The 13,205-nt window shown below is 33.9% G+C and overlaps 1 protein-coding gene and 1 long non-coding RNA gene across 11 annotated transcripts in view; one reads left to right on the forward strand and one right to left on the reverse strand.

The window, feature by feature from the left end:
• Positions 1-4,051, forward strand: part of LOC121484759 — a 42,739-nt gene extending 38,688 nt beyond the window's left edge. For all 10 annotated transcript variants that reach the window (XR_005986101.1, XR_005986099.1, XR_005986100.1 and 7 more), the window contains one exon: positions 478-4,051. This is a non-coding gene — a long non-coding RNA (uncharacterized LOC121484759). The remainder of the gene's footprint in view (positions 1-477) is intronic.
• A 4,986-nt stretch (positions 4,052-9,037) lies between these two features.
• Positions 9,038-13,205, reverse strand: part of LOC121484758 (triadin) — a 112,982-nt gene continuing 108,814 nt past the window's right edge. The window contains exon 8 of the mRNA XM_041744420.1: positions 9,038-10,648. Coding sequence (XP_041600354.1) covers positions 10,413-10,648 — 236 coding nt within the window. The 3' untranslated portion in view covers positions 9,038-10,412. The remainder of the gene's footprint in view (positions 10,649-13,205) is intronic.

Consider the following 13,205-nt stretch of genomic DNA (forward strand, 5'->3'; position numbering starts at 1 on the left):
CTCTTACCTAGTCTTTTCCATTACAGCCAATTGAGCTCTGAAATACATTAGATTAAACCGTTAAATAACAGTGACTATAATGCAATTACATTTGACCTCTTCTCAGCAGGATCAAACCAAAAATGCAGTTAGGCACAACTAAAGTTCAAGAAAAGGATCTTAATAAAATAGGAGTACTAACTTATTCCTTGAGGCTCTTTCTAGCTTGGACTTAAAACCCATAGAATTGGAATACGAGCTGCCAAAGAATACCTTATTATAGTCAGAGAAGATTTTGATAGGTGAATACCTTCAATTTTAAGAGAGCAAATGACACAGAAAGTGGAATAAATTACCTTGACATAAATTCTTGGCCCAAGTAAAAGTCAGACAGCAGGTGGAATTTCAATGGTTGGGATAACTTCTAAGGGATAAACTTTAACTGGTATTGAACTTTAATCGTAATGGTTTTATGATTACAATTTTTTTTTCATACAGAGATGAAGAGCTGAAGAAAAGTATTAAAATGACTAAGCAAAAGTACAGGAGGCCTGGTTCCTGTGCTGGACATTTAAATTGATTTCCTTATCTATAGTAAATATGAAGAGGTCTGTGAGCCATGTGATTTTTTTTTTCCTTATTGAAATTTATCTCTTGCCTAACTCAGTTGACTTTGCCCAGCAATACATGCAATTCATTTGGCCCAGGGGAACTTGATGAAGAGGAAATGTGAAAATGCCTAGCAAGATCGCGATGGTTCTTTTAGAGTCTACGTAAATGAATGAAATTATGAGTATGGCTATCACTTAAGAAAAATGTGCTTAGCAGCAAAGTATTGAAAAGGAAATTGGAGTTACTGGAAGGTTGATAAAGATGAATAAATCTGAAATCATTTATCTTGACCTTCAGTACTATCAATTTCTAAAAGCAAAACAAACAAAACAAAAAGTATGAAACTCTGTAAATTGAGTCTTTATGTAGCTACTATATCTGCCTTGACTGGTTTCCTTAGTTGTCTCATAAGAAAATGACAACTAGACTATTTAATCCTAAAAAGTGTGAATCATCAGCCTCAGGAGAGCCACCTTAGGAAAACAGGGTGGGTCGTCCTCCCTTCCCTCCTCACTCTTTCCTTCTTCTTTTCCCTAAGGCAGTTTAGGGACTATTCAAAACATTTTCTATAACATTGACCATGTACACAATCAAGAGATCTAATGGCAGAGTTGTTAGATCATTTAAGAGCAGTAGAGAGAATATTTTTAGAGAGGGAAGCATTTCAGTATCTATAACACCCCTAAAATTATACATTGCACATATACATCTACTCCAGTTGCCCATAGGGCCAGCCTTAGTAGAATATACTCACTTTCTAGGTTTAAATAGAATTTTCTTGATTTTCCAATTTAATATAGAGTGAATCAGTACAGGTGAATTTTAATTAGATTCAACAAAATGATACGATCCATACATTTAATGTTGGCTTGTTAAGATGGTCCTCATAATTGAGGTGGGGATTGTTACTGACCGTAAGATAGTGCATATTCACTACGGAGATTCAAAAAGAGCAATTCAGTTCATTTTCAGGTATTTCTTAGCCAAAAAAATTGGTAAGACTATCGTTGTTAGAAGTATTTTATTTAATGGGATAAAAGGCAAACCTTGAGACTAATGTCATAGTGTCAGTACATTTCATTAATAAGGTTTTCCAAATCACAACTGTAATTTGGGCTACTTTTGAGGGTGTGGCAACATTATATAAGGGAAGTTCTTTATCCCAAAGGGAAAATCAAATTATAGTTTAAAAAATTCATTACCAATAATTAATAATGAACTCTAGCTAAACAATAACAGGTGTTCTACTAATTCCAAACAGAAACAGATGGAAGCACAAATGTTTTATAAATACTGGATACACGCAGAGCAATAAACTTGGCAGGAATTGTTTTATTCTCTAATTGTCAGTCAGAGTCAGAGTCTTATCACTTGCATTTTCTCTGAATTACTGTACCCAGATAAAATCTTGTTTCTCATTCCTTATTTTTCAAAACGCAGGCCATATTTAGTGCTCTCTGTACTGTGTCACCAACAAAAGTAATATAAATTTTCCTCCTGTGCACTTATGAAGGTTCATAGAATTTGTTACATGAAACAATAGGCATACCATATAGATATTTTTTCCCTTCTCCAACTTCTTCCTTTCCAGCCCCTGAAAGACTAAAATACAGAATTTCCCCCAAAATACTGATCTACATATTCCTGTATTTCTTAGACATTATAGCAATAAGCCTTCAAAATCATGAATGTAGGTAGATGAAATAAATTAGGAAGGCGGTTAGAAAGGTAATAACTGCTAGTATGAAATATAATCCCATAGCACTTGGTAATGATTTCCAGGAGTTAGAATATCAGATAGTGCTACAGATCTAAACTCATGCCTATTTAGAAAATGTTCACATGGGACATTAGAAGAGTTTTCCTGTATAGTTAATAACAGAATTCTCCTTAACTCAGGCAGAGATGGTTTCACTGTTCCTTCTGATCCTCATTTGTTGTTGAATTTTTGGAAAGAAATGATTAGCTTGTGACTGTTAAACTCTTAGCATCTCTCATTGACTTTGACAATGTATGGTTCCCTCTGTCCTGTGAGTTTCCTAGAAACTGCATTCTATGATCAATTAGTAGCTCTATGAATAATTTGGGGAGCACAATGAACACATTATTTTCCTCAAGCAATGGCATTTAAAAACTCGTGCTCATTAGTAATATAGATTCATGTTGCATTACAAGGAAATAGTTGATATTTTCGAAGCAAAATATGTGTAGAATATAACTTTTTAAAACCATCACAGTTAAATAAACTTGTCAGCAAATCTGTTACCTAAAATTGACTTAATGTTGTAGAGAGAGCGAGAGTCACTAATGTTGTTTCTTTCATGTGGGGTACTCACGCAGACAGGCTGTGCTAAATTGAACGATTTAAAGAATAAAGTTAGAATAATAGTATTTTATGTATCTATTTATATGCTTGGTCAACAAATTGGCAAGGTCATGACTCTGACCTCAATGTAAGGACACTGAAGACGAGGTGGGGTTCAATGATTTGCTTATGGTACAATGCTAGAAAAGGATGGGGTCTAGCATTACACCTGTATTTACGTCCAAAGCCCTGTTTTTTCACTATATTATTAAATTAGTTTCCTGCATGTTTCCATTTAATTTTACTATGCTTTTATACACGTATGTTAACAATCCTTTTTCCCAAATGAGTCATCATCCAACTGAGTCACCATACTTTTCAATGATTTCCCTTTCATTTCAGTTTCTAACTCATAAGAAAGTAAACAAAAAAAGAGTAAAAGGATTTAAAAACTGAAGAAGAGGAGGGAGTGGAAATTCACTTGAATAAATTATGAGAATTAACTCAATTTTCCTGAGAGCCAAAATTCTCATGATCTTCAAATTTTCTAGGAGCTAAATGTGTTATATACTTGTTTTAAATATGATGATGCCAATTTGCCAATACATGCATAAATGTAGTCATAAAGTTTGGAGAAATTTCCATGAAAATAGTTTAGAGGCAAAATATAATTTGCTTTAAACAAAGCAATTAAGCTTCAATTATTCTAATTTAAATTATCTCCTTCCTTAACAATACCATCTTCTTAGAATTGTTCTCCCAAATATAACATAGTTCTTATCAGTCTTTAAATCTGCAAAAGGCCAAGTATAAGCAATGGAGTCATTCATTCTTAGTTAAGATATTAGTAAAGAATCCCTTGTTACACTCTAGGCAACAATTAAAAAAGATAGGAGAGATGAGAGATAAATTGCTTTCAGTAAAAATACTTTCCCATTGTGTTAACTATTAACTCCCAGGTTGACTATTTCCATCAATAGTAGATCCCTGGAGTGGCTAATCTTGGTTCATGTGAGAAAAAAAAAAAAATTGAAACAAATTAAATATTTGAATTCTGATGGATTTAATATGAATATTTTTCACTACTGAAAAAAAAGGGATACTTTTATTGTCGGCGGCCTTATAAGTTTACTCGAAATAAAATAAGATGATTCACCTCTTTGCTCCAAGATATTATTAAAGATATTAGCATTTTTTGTAGATGAAGATATTAGCATATTTTTTTTTAGCTTTCAGCCAACTTCATTTGCAATAGGCCATGCGGTAAAATTAAAGGCCCTAATGCCAGTTATTACTTCTGCTTTTTTACTGGCTTTATTCTAGATCTACACATGCATTATGCAATTTTTTAAAATGAAAATACAGTTTAGTGCACACACACACACAAAAAACCAACTGTCTGAGAGACTAAGACTATTAGAACAGACAAGCACAAAAATTTTTTTGGAATACCTGGTCTTAAATCCCCATGGACAAACATGTCAATCATATATCGACAGAATGCATACTGATCTGATGGAGTGGAAAGAAAAAGAGCAATGAAAAAATGTCATCAAAACCATTTTTTTTTTCCTAAAGAGAAATGGCTTCACAAAACAAACAAAATAGCACAATTCTATTTCAGTTACTACAATATTTTCCGTGAAGGAATAATTTGCACTCATATGAACACACAGGGGAAAAAAGATGTAATAAATGTAAGATTCTATTTCTTCCATACATAAGAAATATCCTTAAAAAACTGCACAAACTACTTCAGGGTAATATCATACAGTTGTTGTTGTTGCTGGGTTGTTTGTTTGTTTAGATCAAAACGCTTTTCATCAAACTCATTACAGAAGTCATCATATTAGAGCACTTTTTCTTGTGATTCCTATATACACTTCCAATAATGAACCAGAAGTTTTGAAAGAGGAAATTATTTCCAACTTGGAGCACTTTACCAATTATTCATTGCAAGCCCTTCTGCTAAGTGTCTAAATGGAGCTGTAGAATATCTTCTTGAAAAGGCAAGCAGGAAGGCTAATTCCTTTGCAAGGCGTTAGGGGTTCTGCATGGAAATGCTCTCCAACTAGAAGAGTATGTGCAGGAGAACAGACTTCCAGCATCAAACGATGTCATTGCTAAGCTCATTAATTGAGTAGTCGCCATTGAAGATATCTTATGATCTTGACTAGCCTATGGTCTATGAAAAAAAGTTTTAAAGAAAAAGGATTTGAGCACTTTAGGCAAACTTAGTCAAATGATTTCAGTTTGTTTGTTTTTTCTTTATTTTCCCTCTAAATCAAAGCCATCGTGGTGAACTTTCAATTTTTGCAGAACATTACATTCTGCTGAGGTCTTTCCGACACAAATTTCAGTGGGTGAATTATTCCATAAGTTTTGCCAGGTCTTCTTTAAAACTTGCATATTATGAAGTTAATCTTGTTCAAGATGATTTACCTTCTAAATAGCCATTTCATGAATCTAACAAATCCAAAGGCAGCTCTAGGACCAAGAGTTTATTCAATTTACATAACATGACACACCCTTACGTGCTTGAAATTAAGTATATCAAACATGGGAAATAATAAAACTTATTACTGTATAATAAACACACATACAGTGATTTTTGTAAACCCTATTTCTTTAAAGTATTAACAGTATTTTTAGGGTAATCCATTTTATTATGAAATTCTGCCAGTCTTCGAACAAATAAATGTAGTTATTGCAGTAAATGTAAAAATATAATCCTTTTCATTAGTACCTAAATATGAGTAAGCCAAAACTCATAAAGTTTCAAGGATTTGCTTGTGTGTTGGTTCTTGAATTACAGCACATTTTCCCATAGGTGAGGTGGGAGTTGGTGGTTCTCAGTTCAAATCCAGGAATCTATTTGTTCCTGGATATACCCGTGGTAACAGCCAGGGTTTCTAAAACCACGACACACAAACCCTATGGCACAGGAGAGAATTAAGGTTAACATAGAAAATATTTTCTCTTTTCTGGACAGACATGTTTTGTCGAGCAAAATTCTGGAATAGGAGATTTGGCTCTAAGATACAGAAAAAGTGTATTTCCTTTACATGGCAAATTTGAGGTGGAGCAAGGGTAGACTTCCTGAAATGTTCAAGCTTCTCACTTTGTTTCAGTACCTTAAGTGACAATATTCTTTTTAGATTTGTCTTTCCTACAATTTAGAAGTAGTTCTCAAAGGGCAATTTAAATATCAAGCAGACAAGGCATGTGTTCTAATTCTAGGGTCTAAATCCTAGAATATGCATTTTTAACAAACTCCTCAGAAGACCTAACTAGACTACATACCAGAATCATCGATCTAAAAATCCATCAGTTTTTTTCTTTTCTTTCACAGTGGATTCCTAGTGACACAATCGCCTTCAGAATATGTGCATGTAAGAAGGTGAGAATGCAGGGACTATCTGGAATTTGAAGGGTTTGGGTAATCCCCCAAAATGAAATAATGCTCTCTGCATTGTGCAAGTGGCAAGTTGTGATGGCATATTTGAACACACAGCATATGGAATAGTATGTTGAATTAACTAAAGTCTTCATGCTTCAGAGTTTTTTTTTTTTTTTAACTGAATGCTGACAGTGAAATTAGCCTCTATGTTAAATTATTACCAAAGTAAAATGCTTGCATTTATTTCACCAATATTTTCTGGCTCCAAAAGTCATTCATTTAATTAATGTATCAATAATCCTCTGTGCTTCCAATTTAAGAAAGAAAATTTATTTTTTAAAAGATTGATTGATTTGAAAGAGAGAGAGAGAAAGAAAGAAAGAAAGGAAGCAGAACAGGGAAAGCTGCAGAAGGAGAGGGAGAAGCAGGCTTCCCATTAAGCAGGGAGACTGATGTGGGGCCACATCCCAGGACCCCAGAATCATGACCAGAGCCGAAGGCAGGTGCTTACCTGACTGAGCCACCCAGGTGCTCCCAAAATTCTTTATTAATTAAAAAAAGTTTAGTTTTTTAATCTAGAAAATTGAATTACAATACTTAGATTGTTTCTGTTTTGAGTGATACTGTGATGTTGCATTCTAATAGCGCCAATAGGAAAATGAGAGGATTTTTACAATATTTAAATTAAGAATTTTCAAATATTTTAAATGAGGATGCCTATTTCCATCTGTCCTGAGTGTTGACCTAAACAATGTGCAAGAATTCTAGGCAAGTATATGTCAGGCAGCCTCCAGTGTGTCTGCTTCACCTGTCTAAGGATAAAGCAAAACCAAGCCTTTCTGATTTGCTTCTTTAAATGCAACTCGAACATTAAACGGGGAAAATTTTCCTAAAGAACTGTTCTATTATGCTAACTTTCATAGTTTTGTGATAATAATTCATATATAATAATTCATATAATTTCATAGGTGGTCACCATTTGTTAAATTTTTTTCCCACCAAATGAACATCTCCTAGGAATAAACACATGCTAACAATTTCTCCCCTCCCCAAGGAGCAGTCCTGGATGTCATGTTCCTGCCATGTTCCCTGTGGAGTGGCAGCTGAGAGAAAATGCATTTTAGGTGCAGAATGTCAGCAGAAGGGAAATTCTAAAAAACCTCTTATGAGCATGAGGCATGTGTACTCTGGTGCTCTATGGGAGTTTCATATCAGCTATATTCTCTCCGCCTGCCACAAATATTCAGATAGTTGTTGAAAAGAAGAAGATGAAGAAGTAGGAAGAAGAGGAGGAGGAGGAGGGAGAGGAGGAGTAGGAAAGGGAGAAAGAGGCAGTGGAGGGGAAAGAAAAGAAAGAATGAGTATAGCAGTGGGGAGGTTTGGTTTTCTCCTTACCCATAGATTTGTCATAGGACATCAGAAAATCAGAGATCAATGCCTGAACATGCCAACCTTCTTACCCTACTTTAAATAGATTGGTCCATAAAAACTAGATTATGTGGTACGTAAGTGGATGTGTAAGTTTATGGTAGGCATGTACACACCTATGGGTCTGATTCCCAATGTTTTACATGAAAATATAATGTTTATAAATATGTAATATTGAGTAACTACATGTGAATATATTTTCATGTATACTATATAATTTAAAAATTGACAATACGTGTAAGTGCTAAATGTAAAAATCTGTTTCCAGGGAAAGACCTATAGGCCTTATTTATTTAGAAAGCTATTTGAAAAAGACTCAAATTCATCAAGACTAACTTAAGCTAAGCAAATAACTAATCCCTTGCCCAAAGGAGAATTTACTCAACTATTTTACTACATCATCAATACAAGAGTCTCAATTTCAAAGCCACCCCCCAAATAGATTATTTTTTTTTTCCCCAAATAGATTATTTAAGAAACACTGCATCTTCGTTTATCGTGTTTAGGTGAAACCATAATGTGATCAGGTTTTTTTTAATAAATAAATGTTCTTAAATCTTTGCTTAATTTAAAAAATATTTCTGTCTAACCAGCAATTAGAAGTAAGGTTTTGATTATTTACCTAATGATTTAATTGACGGTAGCTGTTTTATTAGGGAGACTTACTTTAGCAAATGCATTTACTTAGTTGATAAAATCACATTTGTGCTTTTGTTTCTTACTTTCAGTGATATTTGAATGTCCTTTTTATAGATAAATAGCTCTTTATGTACAAATGAAAACAGTAGATTGAAAATGAAAATGGTAATAGAATGATATCTTGCATAGTTCTGATTACTGATATGAATGAAATACAATATATGTGACCTAGAAAATAGACATTATTTTAAAATGTTCCAGTGATGTGTCTTTATCAATGAAATGTGCTCCCCCCACAAAAAACCCTAAAGATACTAAAAATGGATATCAAAAAGTTTATTCATGTTCCAGTTACTAGGTAAGTATTGTGATACCCCTGTATATAAGTGGTATGAATTTTTATATGCTGTATTTATGAACAAAAAATAAAAATATATTTGGTACTTTTCAGCTGGTTTCATGTGATTATTTTCGTCTTTAAAGAGCAATCTAAAATGCAAAGTATTTTAGGACCCTGATAATCATTTTAAATACATATATCAGTGAGTCAGAAGATTAGTTTTCCTGTTTTCTATCACAGTAAAATAGTCCATTTGAAATATTCCCTTTACTTACTATAGTTCTTTTTCTACTCAAAATATTTCAGAAATAACATACGGTTTTAAGAGAGGTCATAAGTAATAATCAATATTTTTAATTTTTTCGATGCAATATAATCATTTTTACAATTGAATAAAAGTTTTAGGGCTCCAAAGTTTTAATCCCACTCTTTTTCAGCAATCCACAGAGTTTTCAATTTAGGCGATGTTCCTTTATTTCAAAATTTTGTGATTGACAAAAAAGAGAGACAGACATTTTTTTCTTTTTTCCTTCCTTCCTTTTTGAAATATAGTCTCAAAAATATATAACCTCTGTCAAATCAAAATTTATAAATATGACTTGTGAATTCAAGGGAAAAAAAGTGATTCAAAGAAAAAATACAAGAGAGGATTGCAAAGACAAATACCACATGATCTCACTTACATGTGGAATCTAAAAAACAAAGTGTAGATTTCAAATTTCATGTCTTGTGTCTTCTGATGGTGAAAATTATCTTCAGTTTCACCGTCCAAATAGGTTACTCAGTAGTAAAGTTTTCAAAATTTTTAATGAAAATCTCATAGAAACCATCCCTCAGTTTTAGTCCTCAAATATAATTATTCAAGACTACCAGAGTAAAGGAAAGTTTTATTTTGTAACACCCTTAAGAAAGATTTGTAGAAATAGTTCCTACATAGTAGATTCCACGTTCTTAATGGGAAGCCTTAGGACAGTGTAGCGCATGGTGCCGGGGATAGACATCAGGAAGAAGAGATTCAAGGAGAAGCAGAGATATGAGATGAGCCCTCAGCTGCCCTCTGAAAACTCCACCCTTTTGTGTCTCCATAGCACCTTTCCATAAAGCATTTAAAATTTATACTCCACCTCCATATTAAATGCTCTATTTCTGTGAAGTAGGGATGCACAGTGTCAGATATGGAGATTTCTAAAGTCATAAATTTAGTCAGTGGAAGCTAGCAAGGAAACTTGAGAGTTCTTTTCCCTGTATCTTCCTGTCCATTAAATTAACTGAATTTAATAATTCAATGCGTATTCTAAGTTATGTGCTCTTGCAGAGAGCAACAGGAATGTACGGATAGTTTTTATGATACTTGTACTATATGGTTTGAACATATGCCCTTTAAAACCTCCTTGAATATTGTCATTTTTCCTGGACTGCTGTCCTCCAAAGAATAGGAAACATAAAATTGCTTTTCTACCTCTTAATAGAAATCTCGTGCCTCAAGAATTTAACATTTATCCTCAACCTTCAAATAACTTCAGATAACTAACTCAAATCCTCTTCTAAAAGTACTTCAGAATGCGTCTTTAGATATGTGAACACATTTTAGACTCTCTATAAATGAATTTTAATTCCCAAATATTGCGTTTCCTTTCAAGTGTATTCACTTATACCAGTATTTTTATTCCCACTTGAAGTCTGATCTCGGTCTTTTTGAGTTTTTAATTTCACTGTATCTGCTTCTTGCCCAGTGTTCTCTTAGAACCTCCGGCCACCTCCTCTGAATGTTTACCTTTCTGTTCATGCTTGGCCACAGCCGCAGTCTCTTTCCCCTCCTTCTCTTTGGCTTTAGGTGGTGTTTTCTGTACTTCTTTGACTTTTGCAGCTGTTGGCTTCACTTTCTCTTGTTTTCCACCTTTCACTTCCTTTTTGATCTTCTCTTCAGTCTTGGCTTTCCTCTCTTCTGTACAGATTAAAGAAAAGTTGGATTATTTTTGTTTTCTTACCAGTGCAGCATTTCATCTTTCATTGGTTGCTAAGAACAATTTAAAAAGAAAGAGAAAAGAAAAACAATGGAAAGAATAGCATCCGTGACATGCGTACTTGTGACTATTATTATCTAATTTTTATATTGTCTATAAAGTGACAGGTTAGGGATCCCTGGGTGGCACAGCGGTTTAGCGCCTGCTTTTGGCCCAAGGCCCGATCCTGGAGACCCGGGATCGAATCCCACGTCGGGCTCCCAGTGCATGAAGCCTGCTTCTCCCTCTGCCTATGTCTCTGCCTCTCTCTCTCTCTGTGTGACTATCATAAATAAAAAAAAATAAAAAAAAATAAAGTGACAGGTTAGAGTACTTAGTTGTAGCTCAGTTGCAAGTTGGACACTTTCTTAATTTGTACATGAAAACATTACCTTTTGGGTAGCTAAGAGCTTAGCATAATCAACAAGAGGCCGTTTGAAATACACAGGGGACGTATGTACAGGTGTGTTCAGTGAAAGGCAATGCCCATACAAAAGAGCCTTTTTAACAGGCTATAGTCATTTTGTTTCACAGCTGAAATATCTTAAAAATCATTCAAGAAACTGAACATAGTATTTTAAAAAATAACTATTGAGAGTATAAATGTGGAATTACTTGCACTGGTAGTGACTAATACGAATGAAACAATAAAATCCATTAAAGGATACCTCAGAAACATTCAGCCTCTAATGACTTTAAAGAGATGGAACGAGAGCAGAAATTGAGATATTAGCTGCTGCTTAAGTCAGAAATAATCATTCTAATGACTTTTAAAACCTCTACATATGTCCTAGTGAACAGAAAGAGCTATAAATTAGAAAAATATCTTAATTACAACATGTACGCATGTATATTCTACACACACATATTCTTAATTTAATATCCTATGCCTTTGGGAGGAAGGAATTCGAAATCTGAACTAATCAGCTTGTGATTCTTTCAGTTATTTTTCAAAAAGCAATATTAATATAGCACACATTTGTGGGAATTTGTTTAGGTAGATCCTAACATTGGACATTATTTTTTCTATGGGACTACACATGATCACTAGACACCACAGTATGTCTACTGCAACGTGGACTCTCTCATGTCATTTGTCCATGTAATGGATAGGCCTTGTCACTCATGTTGAAAAATTTGATGAAAATACTATAATCAAGTTTCTTGACTTTAGTATAGTAAGCAATAATTTGAGACTAATGCAAGATAATATTGCGAGGTCCCATGAAGAGAAGAATGAAAATGACAATGCCTGATGCTTACAAAACCAAAATCATTTGTGGTACTGCATTTACTTGAATGGATCAAACTTCCCAAAGCACTGTTCTTCGGAAACTTTGCAGGAAGATGATGCTACTATGTTATGAGGATATTATGAGGATATTCCTATGGTCAAATAAATTTGGAAACACTAAGTTAAATCAGGTTTTTTTTTCACTATGAAATTTCTCAAAGCTAAAGTCTATTGAGAATCTTCAAAGAGGGAGATTTTTCTATGCCCTGTTTTCCTAAGTTACTTGGTCATAAAACTCATACAAAAATCACTCAATTACTCCACAAATTTCCAATGTCTTTGTGGCTTCCTTAACTATATTCAATTGGGGATTTTCTTGTATTTCCTTTATACCACTTTTAAATCCCCTTTGCTGGTTATTGCTCTTTTCTATATTTCTGTGCCTGAAATCATCAGCTCTCCGCAAATGACTTTAAATCAATATAACTCCAGAATCTCACACCAAATATTTGTTAGTTTCTGGCTACAAAGAAAGTTCCCCTGAGATGTGAACAATACCTCCGACTCACACAATTCATCTAGGTTCACCTAATGAACCCTTCCAGAGAGCTGATTATGGCATGGGCTCAGAGTGAGTTGCAGAAGCTCTAAAGATTAGCAGGATAAAAAAGGTTAGTATAGCTTTTAAAACCCTGCAAGATCTGGTTTTGTCCTATCTCTCCTCTCATAGCATTCTTTCTAAAAGTTTCTTTCTCCACTAGACTACTTTCTTTTCCTTGAATATCTCATGTATTTGCTACATGTCAAACATTGCCAGGCTTACATTTTTATGTTTTCCACATATATAAATTCCTTTGTGGCCAGCACATATCCAACGAAGCACACTACCATTGGAATTAATCATTCCTTCACCTGAGCTTCAAATTGCCTCAACTTTTATTAAAGCATACCTGCTTTTCACTGTTATGTGTCTTGTATTACAAATGATTGTTCCTCATCTCTCTTCCCTACCAGACAGAGCAACTTGTGGATAGAAACTATATTAATCATTTTTATAGCATCATAATGTCTAGCACAATGCTTTTTTTCAGGGAAAACACCAAAATAAATGTTTACTGAATTAGCACTTTGAATCAAGAGAGAACACTATAAGTTTCACTGTACATATAATACACATATAGAAATAAACATTGCACATATAAATGTGTTTAAAATGAACTTGACAAAACTTGAAAAAATTGCCAACTGGTTTTTTGTTTATACTT

This window comes from Vulpes lagopus, chromosome 2 (assembly GCF_018345385.1).
Source record: "Vulpes lagopus strain Blue_001 chromosome 2, ASM1834538v1, whole genome shotgun sequence".
NCBI lineage: Eukaryota > Metazoa > Chordata > Mammalia > Carnivora > Canidae > Vulpes > Vulpes lagopus.